The 25318-nt window shown below is 38.1% G+C and overlaps 1 protein-coding gene across 1 annotated transcript in view; it reads right to left on the bottom strand.

Moving 5' to 3' along the window:
- GLIS3 (GLIS family zinc finger 3) overlaps positions 1 to 25318 on the bottom strand; it is a 613599-nt gene that overhangs the window by 72563 nt on the left and 515718 nt on the right. The window contains exon 8 of the mRNA XM_043978464.1: positions 13664 to 13832. Coding sequence (XP_043834399.1) covers positions 13664 to 13832 — 169 coding nt within the window. The remainder of the gene's footprint in view (positions 1 to 13663; positions 13833 to 25318) is intronic.

Here is a 25318-nt window from a genome sequence, read left to right on the forward strand (position 1 = left end):
TCTTTAAAATAAAGTTAAGGGGTAAGAGGAATGCACTGGAAGAAAGGGAAAGGGAGAAATTAGCTCACATAAAAGAAACAAGAAAAAGCCTATGGAGTAGAAGGGAAGTTGGGGAAGGAGTGGGGAAACCTTAACTCTCATCAGAATTGGTTCAAAGAGTGGATAACATACACACCCAAGTGGGTATAGTAATATATTGTGCCCTGAGGGAAAGTAGGAGGGGAAGGAGATGGGGGCGGGAAGAGGCAAAGTAAGGAAGGGCAGATTGGGGGAGGGGGCAGTAAAAAGTAAAACACTTTTAAGGAGGAATAGGGTGAAGGAAGATAGAAAATAGACTACATATCAAGGGGAGAGAATAAGATGGAGGTTAATATAGTTATCAATAGTAATTATAAAAGAGATGATGAGCAGGATGATATCAGAAGGATATATGAAAAATGCAAACCATCAACAGAAAGAACTGATGGTATCTGAAGACACATTGAAGTATAATTTTATGTGTTAGCTCCTCTTTCTAAAGGTATTTTGTCTATTTTCATTCACAACCTTACTAATGTAAAGATTTTTTGTATAACTAAACATGTATGGCTTTTTTTGAATTGCTTGATTTCATAGGGAGGAATGAGGAGGGAGGGAAGAAGAAAATTTAGAATGCAAAGTTTTAAAAAATCAATATGAAAAGTCACAAGGAGCAGGAGGAGTTGAGAGAAACCTGGAAGGACTTACATGAGCTGATGCTGAGTGAGAGGAGCAGAACCATGAGAACATTGTACTCAGCAACAGCATTGTTCATTGTGATGAACAATGGTGATAGACGTGGCTTTTTTAGCAATGCAATGGTCCAAAACAATTTCAAAGAACTTCATGATAGAAAATGTTCTCAACATCCAGAAAAAAGAATTGTGGTTTATGAATGCAGATTGAACCATACTGTTTCTGCTTTTTGGCTGTTGTTGGGTTTTTTTTCTTTCTTTTTTGAGGTTTTTCCCTTGTGCTCTGATTCTTCTTTCACAATATGACTAATGTAGAAATGCTTAAAGTGATTGTACATATATAACCTATATTAGATTGCTTTCTATCTTGGGGAGGAGGGAGGGAAGGGAGGTTGTAACTAAAAATCCTATGAAAACAGATGTCAAAAACTATCCTTATATGTAACTGGAAAATATTAAAATACTGAACTATCAACAAAACCCCCCAAACTATATTTGTCTTTTTTATCTTTTTCCCATGATCAAGATAATCCTTGTACAGTTATCCTTGAGTATCAAATATTCTTTTTAAGTTAGTTTATATTTATTCTATTATTTGGGTCTTTAGGAATAGTCATGATGACAGATATATCATTTTGTAATGAGGAAACTATCACGTAGGTGGTAATCAGTGCATTCCAGACAGTCTGAACATAGCCTACAGGTGCTCAGATGGTGATGCATAGCTATCTTGACTCTCCTTGGAAAACATCGAGGTCTCTCTTATATGACATACAATCAAGTGGGGAGGGGTTGATTGAAGAGTCTTCTAGTCTCAATATAGCCCCTCAAAAAACCCCTTTTCTCCTCTATTTGTATTCTAATTCTCATCCTAGAATTAAGAAAGGGAATAGTTTTAATAGAGAGGCAGAGCCCTGTAGTGGACAAAGTGATCAATGTAGGAGCCAGGAAGTAATTGGTTCAAGTTCTTCCTCTAATTTGTGCTGGTTCTGTGACCCTCGATAAATCACTTAACTTCTTAGGGCTCTAGGGAATTGAGCCTGTAAGATGCCGAGAAGGTGGCAACCTACACTGGCAGAAGGAGTTTCCTTTTCTGAGAGTTTCCTGCACTAATAAAATAATATCTAGGGGGCAGCTAGGTGGTGCAGTGGATAAAGCACCAGCCCTGGATTCAGGAGGACCTAATTTCAAATACGGCCGCAGACACTTAACACTAGCCATGTGAAGCTGAGCAAGTCACTTAACCCTCATTGCCTGCAAAAATAAAATAAAATAAGATAAAGTCTAGTCTTTATCCTTCCCTGCCATATACATGTGTATGCATATATGCATATGCATATATGTACATATCACAAATGTAGGTAGGTAGTGGCTATACACTGGCTTATCTATATATGAGATGGAGTTATGACTCTGTGTGTGTGTGTGTATCCTGGGCTAGTCCTGATTTCAGAAAGATCTTTATCACAAAGTGCTTGATGAACATTGCTGATATTCATGGCATAATTATAGACTTAAAATTGGATAAGACCTTAGAGATATAAAAAATAATCCTCTTATTTTACAGATGAAGAAATTGAAGTAAAGAGAAAGGAAATGACTAACCCAAGGATATACGAGTAATAAAGGAGAAGAATGGTTATTTAAAGCTAGGTGTTTTGACTCCAGGATCCAGGGTGTTACATCACAGTTTTGTTTTCTTTCCATTGAAACTTATTATTTGGTTCCTATGACATGCAGACAGCTGTGCTAAATGCATTGGAGGACACAGAAGTTATTTTAAGGCATGACCCTTGCCCTCAGAAGGCTTATAATATGGGTAGAGGCAGGAACAAGCCACAGTGGTGCAGTGGCTAAAGCACTGGCCCTGGATTCAGGAGGACCTGAGTTCAAATCCTGCCTCAGACACCTGACACTTACTTGCTGTGTGACCCTGGGCAAGTCACTTAACCCTCATTGCCCTACCAAAAAAAAAAGAAAGAAAAGAGTTAAAAGTAATGCCATGAGCTCATAGTAGGTTAAGACTGGTTTCTTTTTATCTAATTAAAAGGTTTTGGGGGCAGCTAGGTGGTTAAGTGATAAAGCACTGGCCCTGGATTCAGGAGGACCTGAGTTCAAATCCGGCCTCAGACACTTGACACATTACTAGCTGTGTGACCCTGGGCAAGCCACTTAACCCTCATTGCCCTGCCCCCCCCAAAGAAGGTTTTAGGGCAAAAGGACAAATTGAAATGGATCCATGAAAAAGAGTAAGATTCGGATTGGCCTGAAAAGGTAGAGTGGTGGGGGAGCAACTAGGTGGCACAGTGGATAAAGCACCAGCTCTGGATTCAGGAGGACTTGAGTTCAAATCTGACCTCAGACACTTGATACTTACTAGCTGTGTGACCCTTGGCAAGTCACTTAACCCTCATTGCCCCACCCCAAAAAAGAAAAGAAAAGATAGCATGGTGTCTCCAGATTCTAGGCTCCTTCGAATGCTAGGCAAAGAATTGAAAACTTAATTTAGTAAGCAACAGGGCTGTGTTAAAAATTAGGGGCAGGGTAGAAAAGTGGCATGTGTAAAATATATACAAATAGACACATATGCACACATATATGTTGCAGAAGTTTCAATCTCTTTTGAAAGAGATTCCCCATCAGGGAATTCTCTATATCCATGAAATTCTAGATCCAGCCCCTTCCTCTATCCTTATATTGTATCTTTTTACTAAACTCTAAACTCAAGAACCCACCTATTTTGAAACCAGAGGGCCCGACAGAAAAATATCCTGGTCCAGGATTCTACTGTGTGACCTGAAGCAATGTCTCTAGACATCAGTTTCCTCATCTGTAGAGTGAGAGGGTTCACCTAGATTACCTCTAAATTCTACTTCAGCTCCAGATCTATGATCCTAAGTCCCTTTGGTGGCAGAGATTTTAGCTTATCTAATCCTGCACACCTCCCTGAAACACTTAATAATACTCATTGCAGAACAGGCATTTAACAAACATTTGTTATATTGTATGGCATTTTAGGTGGGGGAGAAGAAGTTAAGGCACTCTCTATGTTCAGGGCTGGAAGGAAGGTTTCACAGAGCAGTAGGTGGCAAAGGACATTGGTAAGGTGAGTAAATACTGATGTCTTTTTTTTTTCTGTTCCTGGTATTTATCAAAGGGACTTCACATTTCCACATCTCTCTTTAGAAAGGCGATAGCTATGAAAATCGGCAAAGTCTTCACACAGAAAGGTAGAGAGAGGCACAGAAATGGGAGAAACCACATGTCAGTGTGCCCAGAGTGATGTAGTAATGCCCCATTTGAAATTAATGGGTAATGAATGAAAACCAGCCAGAACTGCCAGGTGTTGCCCTTAAGGAAGGTTTGGGGAAATGGAATCCTTTCTCCAGTGCGGGCACTTTGATGAATTTCTGGTTGTTCTCCCTAATGTCTCCTCTAGTTATTTCAGGTTCAATGTATTGTTTTATTCTTTCAAGCTAGACTGTACATTCCTGAGGGAGACACTGTGACCTTTTTTTCTTTGATAATCCACAGGTAGTTCGGTACTGCCATAATAAGACTTGGTTGACATCACCTTTTATCCTTACAACAATCCCATGAGGGAAGTACCACAGGTATTATTATCATTATTTTACAAATGAGGAAACTGAGGCTCAGAGAACTTAGCTTGAGTGACTTGCCCATAGCCAAACACCTAGAAATGTAAGAAATGGGATTCAAATTCAAGTTACTCCCTACATGAAAGAATGAATGAATGATAAAGTGAGGAAATGCTTATATAATGCTTACATAAACAACACAACTTGACACAACTTGAGTTCAAGTTCCATCTGACTTTTTGCAAAGAGTTGCTGGATGAATGTCTGTTACTAGCAGTAAGGAAAAAGCATAAGAAGCCTCTTCTGGCCACCAAAATACTGTCTGGAATCACATAATCTCAGACTTCAGAAGTCATCTGGCCTAGTCTATACCTGACTCAAACTCCCCTATACAGAGTGGTTCTCTAGCGATCTTCTTCTTGAAGACTCTAATGGAGGAGGAACCAATCAATACCTTCTCAGGAAGCCAATTCTCACTTTTGAACAATTCTAACTGGCAGCAAGTTTTCCTTCATCTAATCTCTTCCTCCCCTAGCCTTCTCTTCTAAGGGTAAATACTTCTAGTTCCTTTAAGTGATCATCCTATGGAATGGTCTCCAGTTCCCTACACATCTTGACCACTCTCCTGTGAATACACTCCAGTTTGTCCATGTCTTTTCTAAAACAAAAAGTTCCTGTTGTAGTAGTTACTAGGTAGAGGGCCTTGTGTATAACAGAAAAAGACTTTTATTCTCACAGATTTCACATTCTTTTAGACAAGATGCATGCATATTCCCACAAACTGGTAACTAACCATTTGATCCTACATAGTCAAATCATATGTTCTTGAAGCCTGACTTCATCCCATATTAAAAATGAGAATGTAGTAACTACCCTTATTTTCTCTAGCTGGACAGTGTGGCACACAACCAGTTAATGACCTACCAACATTCTGACTTTCACTGGTGATAAACGCAAAGTCATACTGACTTATTCATTCTGACATGTAATAAATGCTTCATTTACCACAATAAACTTGAATCAATATTAAATGATTAGGAAGAATACTGCTAAAATCAACTAAATGATGAATCATTGTGATCTTAAAAGATAAAGATGGGGCCTCACCAAATAAAGAGAATTTGCTTTTATTTAATTTTAATATAGTATCAAAGAGCTTGACTCTAACCAAAGGTGAACCTTTCATGACTTCTTACTATGACTCAGACCTTTTTATTAACAAGTTCAAGTGAAGCAAATGATGAATAAATAGCCCCCAAACAGGAAAAATGCCAATTTCCTGCTTAAAAAACTGCAAAGTGTGATAAACCCATTTCCGTTAAGAAAACTGCTTTAGTTTTTTGCTGGGGAATTTCCCAGCTAAACACAGAGTAAGAGGCATTAAGCCAAATGCTTCATGTAGGCAAATTTCCTCTTACTCTTTGCATGCAGAGTAATAATACAAACACACTTAATAATTCAATTCTATTTTATGTTCTCCTTCCCCAAAGCCTAATGAAGTAGAGGTAACCTGCCCAATTCAACATGGCTGGCAGAAAAGTATACAATTCATGTGGCTGTGCTATTGCTTCTGGGTAGGATCCTCAGTGGAGACTTCACAATTTGTTCATACAAATCCTCCTTCTCTTCCACCCTGTTCTCACTCTTATTAACACTCCTCTGGCACTTGCAAACCCTTCGTAGCTTCACTCATCTACTCATTCATTTATTCAGTGAGCATTTATTGGGCTTGTGTTCTGCCTTAGGTGCTAGAGATACAAAGATAAAATAAAAATGACCCAGCCCTCAAGGAAATTATATTCTATTAGGGGAAAATGATATGAAAACCAAAAAGTAAATACTGTATAATTTGAGGAGAGAGAAAGCACTAATAATTAAAAGGATAAGAAAAGGATTCCTAAATCAGTTGGCACCCGAGCTTTGCCTTGTCCAAAGCTAAGGATTCTGAGAGGTGGAAGTTAGGCCAGTAGAATAGGAATAATATCTCACCCAGGCTGCTGAGGGTATCAATCAGCAGCTTATCCAAGTGACCAAGGAGTGGGAGTAATAGCTGCCTAAATTTTTGCAGAGCTATAAAGGAGGCAAGGAAATCGTTCTACTCTTGTCATCTCCTAAGGATCATTATGGCTATTGATAATGAGATGAAATGGAGTGATGGAAAATTTAGATTGATCATCACTGAACTCCATGAGGTTGTTGAAAAGAGTTCACAGTGAAGCCAAATGCAAAGAGATGACTAAGGTGGAAAAAAAAGCCTGTGGCTAATGTCATGTACAATAGAGCTGAAAATGAGCTCCCTTTGACAAGAAGTTACATTTGCCCCAACTTACAGGAATGGATGAGATATCTTCCAAAATTTCCTTTCTCCATTGCCAGGGAATTAGAGTATGGTTTTCATTTGTGCAGCCTCTGGTGACAGATGTTGGTAGGAAGCTGTTAAATGAAACAGGTTACCTTTGTCCTTCACCCTGAAGCAGTTCAATAAAGGTTTTTGAAGATGTGGCAAGGAATCAAGATATTTTAAATATATTATTTGTTGTTGTGATTTTAATACAATATGTCAAAAAATACAGTATATTTACCTCACCCCCCCAAAAAAAAGACTGCTAAGCCATGTTAACATAGAGTGCCACAGAGTGATTGGTTGAAAGAAATGAAATCCATTGTTCAGAGGATGAAAGAACTAAAGCCAGAAGGAACCTCAGAAGTAACTGAATGCAAACCTTTACCCCCTATTGTTCAGATGAAGAAACTGAGGCAAAAGGAGATGAAGCATGCCCACTGTAAGTCACATGAGTAACAAGCAACAATTGTTGGCATTTAACTAAGGTCCCCTAACTCTAGAGCCAGCACTATCTATCCGTCCAACTACCAAGCATTCCTTTGAGATTAGTTGCTGATCATTCAATCACCTAAGCTGTCAAATGGTATGGAGAGTGGTGTTCCCAACATCCACCTGTGCCCAAGGGAGAAGAGACTGGGATAGACAAAAAGGAACAGCATAAGGGTTCTTTTTTCCATGTCTTACACCCATTTGGCAGTCTGGTGAAACCTATGATTTCCTTCTCAGATTAATATTTCTAAATGTGTAAAATGAAATACATAGAAATATAAAGGAAATAAATTCTATTGAAATGCAGTTTTAAAAGTTCATAGATGCAAGTTAAGAGCTCCTGATGTAGGGGAATAGCCATTTTGTCTCTCATAGCAGTCAGTCAGTGAATATTTACTAAGCACCTACTGTGTACTATGGGTAGCTAAGTGGTGTATTGGATAGAGTACTGAGCTTGGAATCAGGAAGACTCATCTTCCTGAGTTCAAATCTTGCCTCAAACACTTACTACCAGTGTGGCCCTGGGCAAGTCACTAAACCCTGTTTGCCTCAGTTCCTCACCTGTAAAATGAGCTGGAGAAGGAAATGGCAGACCACTCCAGGATCTTTACCAAAAACAAACAAAACGAACAAAACAAAACAAAAAAAACTCAAATTGGGTCACAAAGGGTTGGACATGACTGAAAAATGACTGAACAAAAACTATGTGTCACAAAGTGCTGGGGATACAAATATAAATAAAAATTAAGTCCCTGAAACCATGTCCTGGAGGTTTTAACATTTCTCTTCAGAATGTCTATCAGCTCCTGATTGGTTCTTGCCTCAGCTGGTCCACAATTTCAGACAGGCTAAAACCATGACTCACTTCCTTCTCTATCCCTACACTCACCAGCAAATGTCTTCATATAGCCCTGTCATTTGCTTTGCTGCCACCCTCCCATGCCTCTTCCTACCCCCACCTCCATTTGGAACCATAATCAATTAGCTGCCATTTTTCCTAGAAGAGGTATGTTAATCTATTCTCCTACAGCCCCACTCATCAATCTTGCAACTCCCTGTACCAAGACGCTCTTCCTTAGCCACCACTCTCCTGTGTGCATTATCTCCTATTGCAAGTTAAGATTCCTGAGGTGGAGCCAAGATGGTGGAGGAAAGGCTGTGATTCTTCCAAGCTCCCGATAAATCTGTCCACACACTCCAAAATAATGCCATAAAGGTATTTTGTCTTTTTTCTTTCACAACCTTACTAATATGAAGATTTTTTGTATAACTGTACATGTATGACATATTGAATTGTTGTATTTCATAGGGAGGAACGAGGAGGGAGGGAAGAAGAAAATTTAGAACATAAAGTTTTAAAAAAATCAATGTGAAAAGAAATGATGAGCAGGAGGAGTTGAGAGAAACCTGGAAGGACTTACATGAACTAATGCTGACTGAGAGGAGCAGAACCAGGAGAACATTGTACTCAGCAACAGCATTGTTCAATGTGATGAACAGTGGTGATAGACTTGGCTCTTTTTGCAATGCAATGATCCAAAACAATTTCAAAGAATTTCATGATAGAAAATGTTCTCAACATCCAGAAAAAAGAACCATGGATTATGAATGCAGATTGAACCATACTGTTTCTACTTTTGGCCTGGGTGTTTTCCTTCTTTTTTGAGGTTTTTGTGCTCCAATTTTTCTTTCATAATATGACTAATGCAGAAATATATTTAATGTGATTGCACATATACAACCTATATTAGATTGCTTTCTGTCTTGGGGAAGAGGGAGGTCAGGGAGGGTGGGAGAAAAATTTGTAATTAAAAATCCTATGAAAACAAATGTTGAAAACTATCCTTACATGTATCTGGAAAATAATAAAATACTTTTATTAGAAAGAAAGAAAGAAAGAAAGAAAGAAAGAAAGAAAGAAAGAAAGAAAGAAAGAAAGAAAGAAAGAAAGAAAGAAAGAAAGAAAGAAAGAAAGAAAGAAAGAAAGAAAGAAAGAAAGAAAGAAAGAAAGAAAGGAGGAAGGAAGGAAGGAAGGAAGGAAGGAAGGAAGGAAGGAAGGAGGAAGGAAGGAAGGAAGGAAGGAAGGAAGGAAGGAAGGAAGGAAAGAAAGAAAGAAAGAAAGAAAGAAAGAAAGAAAGAAAGAAAGAAAGAAAGAAAGAGAAAGAAAGAAAGAAAGAGAAAGAAAGAAAGAAGGAAAGAAAGAAAGAAAGAAAGCCAAGATTACTGAGATCAGGGGCTGATTTGGCTTTTGTGTGTCTATACCTTGCACTCAGATTAGTGCTTCTTACATAGAAAGTACTTAAATACTTTTTCATGCAGTCAATTGTTCATTCATTTTGTGCAAAGTCCCAACACATGAGAAGATAGGCTCCAGGTGGGAAGGCCCAGGCCTAAGTTGATGGAGAAGTGCTTAACTTCCCTGAGTCTCAGTTTCCTCATCTATAAAATCAAAGAATTGGATTAGGTGGTCTCTGAGGTCTTTCCAGTCTTTAGCTCTATAATCTAAATTTATCATTCTATAACCATCCCAAAAGAAGAAATCTCTTCCATGGGTTTAACTGCCATCTAGGCTACCCCTAGACTCTATATATTCCCAGTCTCTTCTATCAATTTCACTCCCATATTACCAAACTGATTATTGCATATTTCAAACTAGATGTTCTGGAGACATTGTAAACTCAGCAAATCTAAAAATCAACTCATTGGCTTTTCCTTCAAACTCTCTTCTTGTCTAAACTTCCTTATTTCTACCTCAGTAATCACAACTCTTTTGGTTTGTCAGGTTCCTAACCATGGAAATATCCTTTCCATTACCCCAGATAACCATTCAGTTGCTAAAGCTTGTCATTTCTACCTTTAAGACATCTCTTGCATCCATTCTTGTTTCATGTTCTTTTTTTCTCTCACTTAGATTATTTTGACCTCCTTCTCTTGGGTGTCCCTGTTTCTCAAATCTCTCACTATTATTCTCCATCCTCTAGATAGAATATAGGTAATTTTACTTAATTACAGAGCTGACAGTGTGACTCTCCTACTTGGTTAGAACCAGTTGTTCCTTCCTTACTCTAGGATAAAATATAAACTTTTCTCCTTTGTTTTTATAGCCCAAAAAGACCTTCCCCACAAATATATGTTAGGCATGGTGTTAAGATGTGGAAATACAAAGGAAGGCAAAAGACGATCCCTGAACTTGAGGAGCTGGCAATCTAATGGAGGAGATGATGTACAAACAAATATGTGCAGACTACATAAAAGATAAGCTGTTTCCTAAGAAAAAATCCCCAGGACCAGATGGATAAACAAAAAATACCACTGAATATATATTTTAAAAAAACAACTAATACCATGTAAACTATTTGGAAAAATAGGCAAAGAAGTAGTATTGTCAAATTCCTTTCATGGCACAAATATGGTGCTGATACCTAAACCAGGAAGAGCAAAAGCAGAAAAAGAAAACTATAGACCAATTTTCCTAATGAATACTAATGCAAAATTTTAAAATAAAATATTAGCAAGGAGATTTCAGCATCATCTCCCAAAGGAGCAGGTGGGCTTTATACCTATAATTCAGGGCTGCTTCAATATTGGGAAATGCATCAGCATAACTGACTACATGAATAATAAAACCAACACAGACCATATGATTATCTCAATAGATGTAGAAAAAGCTTTTGATAAAATATTGCACTCATTCTTATTAAAACACTAGAGAGCACAGGAATAAATGGATCTTAAAATGATAAGTAGTATCTATCTAAAACTATCAGCAAGAATTATCTGTAATAGGGATAAGTTAGAAGCCTTCACAATAAGATTGGGTGAAACAAGGATGCCCATTATCATCACTATTATTTAATATTGTATTAGAAATGCTAGCCATAGGGGTCAGCTAGGTGGCACAGTAGATAAAGCACCAGTCCTGGATTCAGGAGTTCAAATCTGGCCTTAGACACTTGAAACTTACTAGTTGTGTGACCCTGGGCAAGTCACTTAATCCTCATTGCCCCACCAAAAACCAAACAAACAATAAATGAAATGCTATCCAGAGTAATAAGAGAATAAAAAGAAATTGAAGGAATTTGAATAGGCAATGAGGAAACAAAACTATCACTCTTTGCAGATGAGATGATAGTATAATTGGAGAATCATAGAAAATCAACTAAAAAACTACTTGAAATAAGAACTTTAGCAAAGTTGCAGGATAAAAACCCCACATTAACTATCAGCATTTCTATATATTATCAACAAAGTCCAGCAGCAAGAAACAGAAACAATAATTCCACTTAAATTAATTGTAGACAATATAAAATTCTTGGGAGCCTACCTTCTAAGACAAAACTAGGAACTATAAGAACAGAATTATAAAACACTTTTTTCATAAATAAAACCAGAGCTAAACAATGGAAAAATATTAATTGCTCATGGGTAGACCAGGCATATATAATAAAAATGACAATCTACCTAAATTAACTTATTCACTGCTATACCAATGAAACTACAATACATACTTTATAGACCTAGAAAAAATAACAATTCATCTGAATAAACAAAATGTCAAAAATATCAAAGGAATTAAGGGGAAAAATGAAAGAAGGTAGGTTAACCATATCAGATCTCAAACTATTACAAACTATCCAGAACAGTACAGTACTGGCTAAGAAATAGAATGGTAGATCTGTGAATAGATTATGCACATAGTACACAGTAGCCATAGTAATCTAGTGTTTAATAAACCTGAAGATTTAAGCTTTGGAGCCAATAACTCACCATTTAACAAAAACTGCAAGGAAAACTGGAAAGCAGTTTAGCAGAATCTAGGCATAGACCAAGGTCAAAATGAGTACAGGGTTTAGACATAAAGGATGCTACAATAAGCAAATTAGGGGAGCAGAGAATAGTTTGCCTGTCAGATCTATGGATAAGGGAAGAATTTGTGACCAAACAAAAGGTAGAGAGTATTAAAAAATGTAAAATGGATAAATTTGATTACATTAAATTGTAAAGGTTTTTCACAAACAAAACCTGTTGGTTTTGTTTAGCCAAGTCTAGAAAACAGAGGAAACTTTTTTACAGCATTTTTTTCTGCTAAAGGCTTTATTTTTCATGTTTATAGAGAATTGAGTGAAATTTATATGAATATAAGTAATCCCTAATTGATAAATGCTCAAAGGATATGAACAGGCAGTCTTCAAAAAAAGAAGTAAAATTTATCTATAGTCATATGAAAACATGCTCTAAGTCACTATTGATTAGAGAAATGCAAATTAAAACAACTCTGAGGTACCACCTAACACTGATCAGATTGTCTAATATGACAGAAAAGGAAAAAAGGAAAATGTTAGAAGGGATGTGGAAAACTGGGGCACCAATGCACTGTTGGTGGAGTTATGAATCATTCTATAAATTCTGGAGAGCAATTTGGAACTATGCCCAAAGGGCTATGAAACTGTGACCCAGCTATACCACTACTAGGTCATTATCTCAAAGATATCAAGGAAAAAGGGAAAAGGACCAATGTGTGCAAAGATATTTATACCAGCTCTTTTTGTGATGGCAAAGAATTGGACATTGAGGAGATGACCATTAATTGAGGAATGGCTGAACGAGTTGTGGTACATGATTGTGGTGGAATACTATTGTGCTTTAAGAGATGGTGAGCAAGATGCTTTTAGAAAAACCTGTGAAGACTTACATGAACTGACTCATTCAATTCAACTGAAAACATTTATTAATTATCTACTGTGTGAAAAATCCTGAACTGAGCACTGGGGAGACAAAGATTGATATGCCACTGATACTGCTCTCTAGAAGGAGTTTACAATCTTACAGAAGGTCAGTGGGTCAGAAATCATCAGTCAATCAACAAGAGCCAGTACATAAATAGCTGTGATACAATGGAAAATTGAGGGAAGGAGTCCAAGTGCTAAAAGACATTTTAGGAGGTAGAGATTGTTGTCACGTGGGAGGGTAAAAGAACACCCCACCCCCACCCCCAGATATGGCAGCATCTGAAAAGAGTCTTAAAGGAAGGGAGGGCAGGAGAGGGGACTTCAACAGACAGATATGGAGTTATGATGGTTGGATCAGCAATTCTCTCAAAAACCATTGGAAAGAGTCTGCTCTTTTATGTTACAAAATAAAACCTTAAACCAATCAACAGACAAATATGGTCATCTTAACATGGCCTACATATGTGACAACTGAACAGGAGGTGTTGAAACAACAGGGAAATTCTGCTGCTTTTTTCCTTGAAACAGACACTTTAGGTGACTGTCACTAATATTACCCCACACCCCCCCCCCACTCCCGCCACAAACATGCAGAAAAAAAAAGAAAAAAAAACAGAGAATGAGCAGACTGGATTCTTGTGAAATGTGTATGTACTTTTTAAATGTCACCTTTGGGTAAATCAACCCACCAATGTATTATTAATAAAATTTAGCAACTGTCAAATCATTTCTTGGTGCAGGGAGGCTTGGCTGTGTCACTGCTTAGGAGGAAGAGACAGATGGTCTTACCTTTCAGTTCCTGAGTCCATAGCCGAGAGAGGAGGTAACTGGGAGGAGGGGTTGTGGGGGCTCCCCTGTACATTATGTCCCGGAGAAGGGTGACTGACGGGATGTGGGGGAGGCCCAGCCCCAGCAGCTGTTCCACTCCGGCTTGAGTGAGTGCTGGAGAAAATCGTGGCTGAAATAAAAAAGGACGACAAGAAATTCAAACTAAACCACAATTAAATAAAGCTGGTGTGCGCTCTCTCCCTCTCCCTCTCTCTCTCTCTCTCTCTCTCTCTCTCTCTCTCTCTCTCTCTCTCTCTCTCTCTCTCTCTCTCTCTCTCTCAATCTCTCACACACACACACACACACACACACACACACACACACATAAATGAGGAGATAAAAGGAAGAAAGCAAAGACTTCATCAGTAGATGACTGACAGGAAACATTCTGGGTGTGGGGGAGCAGGCTATTTCTTGTAGTCCAATTCTCCAGGTTTTGTTTTAACTCATTGGAGTGGGGTCTACCTATTAACAATCAGGCAGTTGAGTGGCTAGTTACTTTCCTCATTGCCACTGCAGCAAAGAGCCCCTGAGCCTGCTCTATGCTGGGAGCTACCTTTCCCAGCTAGTACTTCAAGCTCCACCTTTCACTAAAAACACCTTGTCTGAACAGGATGGAATTTCCTGAGCTTCTAATGTTTCTACTCATGGTCCTCTAGATTATCACCTTTTATTTGTTTAAGAATGAGAGTAAATTCGTGTATTTGATTCCGATTTATTTTACCATCTCATTGGTGGCAAGAATTAGGGGTTGGGGTAGAGTGACCCTTGGGGGTAGCACAGCCCCGGTTGTATTCCAATCCTCACTCTTGTTCAGTTGCACTTCCTGGGACTCAGCCCCCACAACCAGAGGGATGCTTCTGGTGGAAATTCAAAGCAATGGCCACTAGGTTCTATCAATTCATAGAATGTTAGAGCTGGAGGTGGCACTATAAGCCATCTAGTACAAGGATTCTTTTTTTTTTTTTTTTAGTGAGGCAATTGGGGTTAAGTGACTTGCCCAGGGTCACACAGCTAGTAAGTGTTAAGTGTCTGAGGCCGGATTTGAACTCAGGTACTCCTGACTCCAGGGCCAGTGCTTTATCCACTGCACCACCTAGCCACCCCTAGTACAAGGATTCTTAACTGATTTGGGTGTTACAGATCCCTCTATTCAGAACGATGATTTAAAAAATATAAAATAAAACACTTAAAATTACAAAGGAAACCAATTATGGTGAAAAGAATATATAATGTTTTCCATTCAAGATCACAAACCCCTGGGAGGTCTATGGACCCCAGATTAAGAGCCCTTGATGTTGTCCTACTTCCTAGCATTAATCAGTTAACAAGCATTTAATAAGCACCTACTATGTGCTATGTAATAGTTATGCTCTGAAGACACAAAGACAAAAATGGAACTGTTTATACTCTCTAGTAGCATAAATTCTATCAGGAGAGACAGTGTGTTATATCTAAGTACATAGGAAATAGCTATAAAATAAATATGCAGTCATTTGTTTGGGGAGAAGGCAGTCACAGCTTATTGATTGATTGACATGCTAAGCTTCTATAGTGGAATGTACCCTAAGGCTTGAAACCTGGTCCTGGCTAACTGTTACAATGCTACAGACGAAATTGTCGCTTGTCACTTTTGCAGCCTGCCAGGAAGGAGTCTGTCAATGTGCCAAAAGTAGCCAGCAGAGATCTCACTATCCTGAGACAAGAGCATGCTGGAGTCATCTTGAACCAGCTTGGAAGAGCTGATTGTTAAATTTCAGGGTGAATATCTGCATCTCAGAAATCAGTGAACACTCTGTATCAGGGCTTGATTTGTAGTTTTGTTGACTGTCTATAGTTGAAAAAGAATTAATGATGGTAGTGATGATGATAATACAAATTAAATGTTTGCTAAACATTTATCAGCACGTCCCTGATACCAATCATTATCACTAAGAGACCTCTGTCTTGTCTCTAAAACTCCAAAAAGTTTAATTACTTAAGGTGAAGACTACTCTGGGCCTCAGTTTCTTCATTCAGCAAATTAAAGGGTTGAACTCAGTAACCCCTACCATCTCTTCCAGCTGAAAATTTATGATTCTATGACTTGGATCATGAATTGGACCATACCCTTTCTTTCCATGAGAGTTCCCTACCTTTAGTCCTTTCAATTATTTATTTATTTTTTTTAGTGAGGCAATGGGGGTTAAGTGACTTGCCCAGGGTCACACAGCTAGTAAGTGTTAAGTGTCTGAGGTCGGATTTGAACTCAGGTACTCCTGAATCCAGAGCCAGTGCTCTATCCACTGCGCCACCTAGCTGCCCCCTTTCAATTATTTCTAGTCACAGACTCTATAATGACCTTATCCCCCAATTCTCAAGGAATCTAACATCCATGGATACATAGATCTGTGAATGACTTGAGGAAAACAGTGTTTTCCCATGGTGTGCTGATGAAGTAGGGAGTATATTTCCTTCTCACAGGAACCACAGTCTCTGTGTTTCTGCTATTAGTTTTCTGGCAAGCTAGGGCCTAAATGCCACTGCTTGTGCCATAGTACTTAAAGCATGGTCTGTGGCTTTTGTCTTCCAGTTCTCACTTTCCAACTCTATGGGGTAATATGCTACTTCATATGGGGTCACCTGGTACCTCAAATATGCTACAGTTTCTTCCACTGTAAAATGGGGCTAATAATAGCCCCTATCTGAGAGAGTTTTTATAAGGATCAAATGAGAAAATAACCATAAAAAAAGTGCTTAGCACAGTGCCTGACACATAGTAGGCACTTGCTTATCTTCTTCTACCCTTCTCTTCCCTACCTGCTGGCATGACTCTACAAAGAGTTAGATTGTACTTAATGGTGACTCGACACCATTATTCCTCCCCTATATTGAATGTATACTAGGCAGAGTTATCTCTAATTACTGCTTTATTGATAGGTAATATGAAGCTGGATGGTCTACTTATTTGTGTTCTTTAAGAATTCATTCATACCCTCATTGCCTAAAAAATAAAAAAAGGAGAATTCATTCAAGTGCTCTAAGGTTTAGAGCTGAAAGAGGCTTTGGAAAATGTCTAGCCTACTTAGAGATGGGGAAACTGAGGTTGGGAGAGAGAAGTTAAGTAACTGCCCAAGGTCATATGGCTAGTAAAGAAGTTAACATGGGTTTTGAGTCCAGGGTTAGGGTTAGGGTTAGGGTTAGGGTTAGACTATGTAACTCTTTCCTCTCTACTAGGCTGCCTCTGACTACACATGCACATGCATACTGTATATCTAATTGTATGTGCATATGCATATCTCTCTGTGTATATATCTTATCTATACATGCATATGGATCATAAATCAGGTTCAGAAAAAAGAATGAGTCACATTTTAACAAAGAGACAGACTTGGTGGATTTTTGTGGAAATAGATAAGTAAGTGTTCAGGGAGATGGGGAATCTAGGGCATGTGGAGTTGATAGTAACTTACAACAGAAGCACGTGGCAGTGGCAGATATATATTTGTATTTGGCCTGAGAAGGTAAACAGTGGTGTGAAATCCAATTCCTTTGTGGAGAAGGGGAGATTGAATTTTTCAGAACCCAGTCTTCTAGGCAGAGGAGGGAGATTTCCAGGACAATGCCAATTACAAGAAATGTCTTTTGGGTTATTCCAAGTTAGAGAATAGAAGGAGGATTAGCTCTTTCAGAGAAATTGGGGGACTTAAAAGGGGAAAAGTGGTGTGGGAACGCTATCCAGGCACAAAACAGACACAACCCCTTGGCAAGAAACTGCTTAATACAAATTCCTGTTCTGTATTCTTAATGAGGCAATAGCTCTGTCACTTAAAAAGGCCCCATTAAAGTGCCTCTACAATCTTTCCCCTCAAAAACTACTGATACCAGGATAACTTAATTCCATAGATTTATTGCTGCCCTTTCTAGGTCCAACGTTGTCTAGTACACCACTGCCTTTTTTTACATTCTCCCATAGCAATAACCACCACCACCACCACCACCACCACCACCACCACCACCACCCCTAACCCAACTACAAAAGATTTTGAAACAGGCTGAAAAATGCTTACTATCTAGAAGAGGTAATGCAGAGCTTCTGTTCTGTGCATCAGCCTCAATAAAAGTTGCACATTTGCAAACACATGAGAATTACCTTATGAATTACTACCCTCATTGACTGCTATATCCTCTTAGGGAACCAGAATTCAGCTTTTATTCCAAATAATAATTTTACCCAGGGGAATAGGCTGTTTGGAATGATTGTGGCAGTAGCATGGATATTGCTATTTGTAAGGCCGGGGCTCGGTGTCATGTACTACTCTAAATACTAATGGAAGAATAAGCTGTTATGAAGACACTTTGTAAATATTTTTCCCCTTACATATACAGAAACTGAATTTTACTAGGCATTTTAAAAATGATAATGACCAAATATACCCCTCACTTATTAGTCTTGGGGCATATGGATAATGATCACAGCAAAGGAAAGGCTTTGCTGTTAGAGTTTACAGAACAGTGGACAAAATCCATCATGGCTCCTCCACAGACATCTTGAGTAAAAGAAGAAAAGATGGTATCTTCACACTGGGGGAGGGCAAGGAGATGGACAAGTGGGCAAGAGGGGGCAGGGGAAAGGGTTGACACAGAACGGCATACTTTGCTTTGGAAATTAAATGTGGTAGATGGATTGGTGTATTCTGTGGCTATAGCCCTTTAGTCTACTAGGCCCCACCCCTCTCAAGACTCCCTATGGTATTATTTATACAATTTATCAGTCATGAAGAATGCTCCCCTGTTCCAAAACCCTGTTACTCCAGTATTATAGTATTAAACTCAGAGGAAATTTATAGGCAGCGAATGCATTAAATAAAAGAAGATGAATAATACCAAAAAAGGAATTCTTTGTCAGGTGTGGGTTGAAGTATTTGGCCACTGAGGTATCTTCCAATTCTATGATTCTTCATAAAATTATTTTTTGTTTGTTTGTTTTGGGTTCTTTTTTGGGGGGGGGGCAGGGCAATGAGGGTTAAGTGACTTGCCCAGGGTCACACAGCTAGTTAAGTGTCAAGTGTCTGAGGCTGGATTTGAACTCAGGTACTCCTGAATCCAGGGCCGGTGCTTTATCCACTATGCCACCTAGCTGCCCCCTCTTCATAGTATTATACTATGATTCTTCATACATAGCAGCAGGGAGGTGATGATGGGTAATTGAAGGCCATGTTAATGAGATATAATCTCTGAAAGTTTCTACCTAACTGGAAAGTCTTCAAATACGGGCCTGGTTTTAGACTGTTTATCTGCTAAGACTATTGGACTAGAGCATAGTCGTCTTCTATCCTTATCTTACAACACCTTGATATCATCTTAATCATTTCTTTCTTCAATCTCATCTCCTCTCTTGTCTAACAGATTGCCCTCATTACCATTCCCTCTCTCTGTAGTCTTCAATGTTTTCCTATCTAGTATTTCTTCTTTGCTGTCTATAAACATGTTCAAGTTTCCCTAAGTCATACAAAAATAAAACAAAACAAAAACAGAAACCTCACTAGAGCCTACCATCCACACCAACTGTCATCCTATACCTCTCTTTCCTTTATTAGCCAAGCTCCTTAAAAATCCATCTACATTTGATGCCTCCACTTTTTCTCCTCTCTCTTTTGTTACTTCTCTGAAAGCTGGCTCCTCCTCACCTCATCACTTAATTAAAACTGCTTTCTGCAAAGATAACAGAAAATCTCTCAAGATGACAAATCTAATATTCTCTTCTCATTTTCTATCATTAGAAGTCTACTTCTCTGGTTAAGCAATCTCTTTTCAGGTCCCCTTATTAATAACGTAAATATTCAGGGAAGTGAAAAAGATAAAGTTCAGACATTTTAGTCTAAACTAATTGGTTAGGTACTTTCCTGGTCTTGGATATTTACATTATGCTTTAATGTTGGCAAGAAATTTTGTATACATTATCTTATTTGATTCTTATAACAGCTCTGTGATATAGTTGTTATAGTCATTATTAACCCCATTTTACAGAAAGGACATGGAGACTGAGGCATCGTAATTGTCCCAGCCATAGTCATAGATCTTGTAATAACCAAAGGCAGGATTTTAACCTTGTTCTCTCCTGATTCTTGGACTAATGCTTTTTCCCCATTATATCACACTGTCCTCCATTGTCCAATAGATGGCATGGCATGGCAGGAAGTGGCAGGAGCTAAGAATCATAGTGAAATATCATCTTCCTGTATACCTCAATTTCTAATCATTATATCTTGGCAACAGCATGAGTAACAACTGGAATTTACTCAACTGTGTCCTTAATCTCTGCCATTCTCTTAGGAACTGCTGGTACTATATAATGGGCATACTCCCGTCATCACCACTCTAGATGTTGTCCTACTAAAATGTAAATTCCCTGAAGGCAAGGGCTGTCTCTTGGTTAAATACTCGAATACTTAGCATTTATGGGTTTTCATCTACTTTCATATATAATATAGTTATCTGCATATATGCTTTATCCCTCTACTCTACCGTTAACCTGCCCAAAGGTTTTCTGAATCTTAATCTATTATAGAAATGTGACATATTTTCATTACAGCACTGTATAGAATGGAATCTAACACACATTGTCTCCTCCAATAGAATGTTAAATCCTTAAGAGTACGTACTGTTTTATTTGTGTTCATATCTGTAGCTTCTAATACAGTGTAAAACACATAGCAGGTGTTTAATAAAGACTTGCTGGGGAGCTAGGTGGCACAGTAGATAGAGCACTGGCCCTGGAGTCAGGAGTACCTTAGTTCAAATCCGGCCTCAGACACTTAACACTTACTAGCTGTGTGACCCTGGGCAAGTCACTTAACCCCAATTGCTTCACTAAAAAAAAAAAAAAAAGACTTGCTTATTGGTTGATTGAAAAGCTCTGGCTTTTCTGAACACATGTTTTTTATTCTCCAGAATAAAATAAACTTGCCTGGTCACCATTTTATATCGTCTTCTATTAAAATGTAAAGTCTTGAAGGGAAGGGATTTTCTTTTTTAAATACTCATATCCCCAGCACTTGTTTTTTTCATAATTCATTCATTTTATAATTATCCAGCATATGCTACAAGAATATAAACTACACAAAAGTTTTATATATCTTAATGTATTATAGAAATGAGCTATTATTGTCATCATAATATCACTGTATTATTATTTTTCCTTCACTAAAGTCCTCCTATGTTACCCCATCTTTGCTCAGAAGTAATCCTGGGGTCTCAAAAGATAGTCCTAAGAAGCACCAAATCTTGCAGTTCCTACAGTTAGAAAGGAACTGCATGCTATGGGTTAGTTACAGCCATACTTCATGTAGACTATGTGAGGTTCAACCTAAATAATTTGTTTTATTTTTATTTCTATTTAATTCTTTAAAAAACATTTATTTATTTATTTTTAAAATTTTAAACTTTTAAATTTAATTTTTAATTTATGGGATAAATTAGCACTCCCATAACTTAGTATAATTTTTTGGGGGGGTGAGGCAATTGGGGTTAAGTGACTTGCCCAAGGTCACACAGCTAGTAAGTGTTAAGTGTCTGAGGCCAAATTTGAACTCAGGTCCTCTTGAATCCAGGGCCAGTGCTTTATTCACTGTGCTATGTATCTGCCCCCATAGTATAATTTAAAAAAATTATTGCACATGAAACTGCAAATCTTTTATGTACAACTTGCTATTCCTTTAAAATGTATAATAAAGTTATGTAAATTTTTTCTCCTTCCCCCTTTTCTCTCCTCACCTCCACCCTGGAGATGGCTAGCATTAGACACAAATGTGTATGTGTACATGCATGTGTGAACATATGCATAAACATGATTGCATATGTGCACAAATATGTGTATATGTGTGTACATGTAAAACCATTCTACATAGACATGTATTTATCAGTTCTTTCTCTGGATATAGATAACATCTTTATTCTGTATGTCCTTTGTAGTTAATTTTTGTATTTATAATAGTCAAAATGACTTCTTATAATTATTATAATAGTCTAACTGACTTAGGTCATTTTGAAGAGGGTTGCCATCAAAATAGCCATTGGGTGATGAACCTTCAACAACAACAACCCAGAAAGACTTTCTCAAGACTTAGAAGGACTACAGTTTGCATGGGTGAAAGACATAGCCCAACACTGATGGAATCATAGTTCCTTAAAGTATTATTCTTATCACTTTTATTATCATATAACTTTTTCATCTTGCCAAGCTTGTAGGAAAAAGCACTCTACCACACAGCAAGCACTTAATAAATGGCCGTTGTTTTTGTTTTTCTAAATTGAATTGTTTCACATTTAAATATCCTAGGAAGCAATCTTGAATGCCAACTTATTAGAACATTTATCGATACAACACTTCTTTCTTTTTTTTTTTTTTTTTAGTGAGGCAATTGGGGTTAAGTGACTTGCCTAGGGTCACACAGCTAGTAAATGTTAAGTGTCTGAGGCTGGATTTGAACTCAGGTACTCCTGACTCCAGGGCCGGTGCTCTATCCACTGCGCCACCTAGCTGCCCCTACAACACTTATTTCTTATCTACTGTGTACAAATTTGGCACCTACTATCTCCCCAAGATAGTCATTGAAACCTTAGCTTAAGAGAATGCAATTTTCTATCTCAGGGTGAAAAAGCACTAATACAAGTATTAAATAGTTACCATGTCCTTGATTTCAATGATTATTATTGCATCCTTCCAATTAATAGAACATTTAGTACAGAACACATTGTAATGAGGTACACAACACCTCTTGAGTGACAGCCCAGAACTGTACCCACTCCTCCAGGGTGAAAAAAATTCTTAGCAAGCCTGAAGTGATGAAATCCTTTGGTGTTAGTATGAAGCCCAAAGGGGTTAGCATTCATTGTCTAGTGTTACCACAGGGTCGTTGCCATTTTCTTAGCTGGGAAAAGTCTTTTAAATCTACTTTTAGACATGGCCAGTGACTGGCAGATGGAACAACTGATTAGGCATGGTAGATGAACATAGTGGATATTTGTATTGCTTTTGTGATTAAGAGGTGGTAAAATCCCCAAGGAAGAAGAAGTCCATACTCTGGATTAATATATAGGTCCCCTACTTAAATGAAGGGCCATATGACTACTCCCCTGCCACTCAAGGCTCTTTCTATCAATTTTGGGTTATGGAAGTTTTTGCTTAGTTTCTGTCTCCTCCTGAGGAAAGTGGTAGGAACAACAAAGCTACACTTCATACTTCTGTCCAAGAAAATCGGTCCAAGTATCTTCATATGTCATTTCACAGTTTATCTGTAAAATGGGGATAGTAATAGCACCTATATCACAGAGTTGTTGTGGGATAATATATATTAAGTGAGTTGAAAACCTCACGTAAATGTTATGGAATCATCACATTTGAGAGCTCAAAGAGATCTCAGAAGTCATTTGATTCAACCCATATACAAGAGAAGTCTCTAATGTAACATGCTCAATTAGTGGTTATCAAGTCAACTATTATTATTAACGAAAAGAGATCATCCAATGCCTTAGGCAGATCCCCTATAGAGTATTTATGCAAAGACATGGGAATCTTCACACACAAGATGAGGAGAGATGTACGTGTGTTAACATCTGATCTAGATGAAGCAGTACGGTATTATGTGGTCATCTAGTGCCACTCAGATCCAAAAAGGAACAACTACTATATAACTCCCAACAAGTGGCTTTCCAGCTTCTATTTGAGGCCCTCCAAAGATGGGGGAGACCACCACCTCTTCAGGCAGTTTAGTAGATAGCTTTCATGTTGGCAAGTTGTTTTGTTGTTGTTTTTTAATAATATCAAACCTGAGTGGTATTTTTCTCAATTTCCACTGTGGTAAGATTATTGGAATTTGGCTGATTGATTGGGATGACACCTGGCCTGCCCTGAGTGATGTGTGCTGCTAATGTCAGCAGGAGAAACAACTCTCCACAGGCAGTTTTGAAGGACCTCCCCTTCTGGGGGAGGAAGAGTAAACACTCGCTGAGGGGAGCTCAGTCTCTTCCAAAGTGACTTTCTTCCCAGTGGTATGAGCAGCAGGAGCAGGAGACTAATTGAATTAATTGACTGCTGATTAGCCTACTTCAAGTTAACTAGATTGTAATCACACCTGGCTAGACCTTAAGAAAGTATTGTTCTCAGAAGCTAAGGACTTTGAAATCAACTGGAAACCACCTTCAAGTCCAGTGAACCAATGGATTTGGATGATGCTAACCAATCAACTTGAAGCAGTGTGTAAGGACTACCTCTGCTCCAGATCTATGAAAAAGCTTCCACATTCAGTTTGAGGGAGTTCATGTTGAAGCAGGCTCGTGGCGGAGGACTTGAGGAAGAACCTGACCACACTGGAACTCTAGGTTAGATAGGCCTTTTCTTAACTTTCTGAACTCCACGTGAATACCCGGTATGCTTTAATAAATGCTTAATGCCTAAAGACTGGTGCTAAAGCTTCTAATTTAAGGCGACCACACATTTAGATTTTAAACATCACATCACCTGTTGGTCCTAGCTTTGCCATTCAGATCTAACAGTGACAGCAATATTGTTTTAAGAATAACTTTGAATGAATAAGTCATTTTGACTATTATAAATACCCAAATTACCTACAAAGTACATAAGAAAAAAATTACTTGCATTCAGAGAAAGAACTGATAAATAGAAGTATGTATAGAATGATCGTGTACATGTGTGTGTGTGTGTGTGTGTGTGTGTGTTTGTGTTTGTGTGTGTGTGTGATGGTAGTCATCTGGGAGTGCGGGTAGGAAAAAGAAGAGCAAATGAGAAATTTACACAACTTTATTATATATTTAAAAGGAATAGCTAATTGTACATAATAGATTTTCAGTTTCATGTGCAATCATCTTTTCATTATACTAATGTGATAGAAATATTTATTATACTTCATGATGTAAAAATAAAATAAATAATTAAAAATTAACTAGAATAAATCAGGTTCCTCTTCCATATGACAATCCTTTCAAATACTTGAAGACATATATCATCTCACCCTATTGAAACTTCTCTTCCACAGGCTAAATATTCCTGGTTCCTTCAACCTTTCCCAAATGATTCAACTTTGCTGAGATCAAAAATCTTTGATGTATCAAAATATCTGTCTGGCTATGGAGATCACAGCATTTAAAGTTGGTTCCTTTATGTGACTCAAATGTGATTTTGGGTGCAATGGGAAGTTCTCTCTCTCTCTCTTCCTAAGTACCAATAATTGCTTTATTGGTCCAATAGAGGGAAATATTACATCAAATACCAATCTTTAGGGCTATTACAGCTGAAGTAGAACAAAATGAGGATAAATTATATTGTTGGATCCAGAAAAGTCTATGGCTGTGCATGGTGCTGAATGATATTTTATGGTAAAAAGAATAAAAGGGTTCTTAAAATCAGCTTCCCAAGCACAAGATATGGAAGGCATGGCTTGGTAGCAGCTCCTCAGAAAGAGAATTGGGGTGGTTAGTGAGCTGCAAGCTAAAGACCTATGGTGGGATAAGAGAGTAAAAAAAAAAGAAGAATGTGAACTCAAACTGCATTAAGAGAAAGACAGTGGATGGAACAAAAGAAGTGACAATCCCATTTTACTTGGTCCTCATCAAAAC

Source organism: Dromiciops gliroides, chromosome 1 (assembly GCF_019393635.1).
Source record: "Dromiciops gliroides isolate mDroGli1 chromosome 1, mDroGli1.pri, whole genome shotgun sequence".
NCBI classification, from domain to species: domain Eukaryota; kingdom Metazoa; phylum Chordata; class Mammalia; order Microbiotheria; family Microbiotheriidae; genus Dromiciops; species Dromiciops gliroides.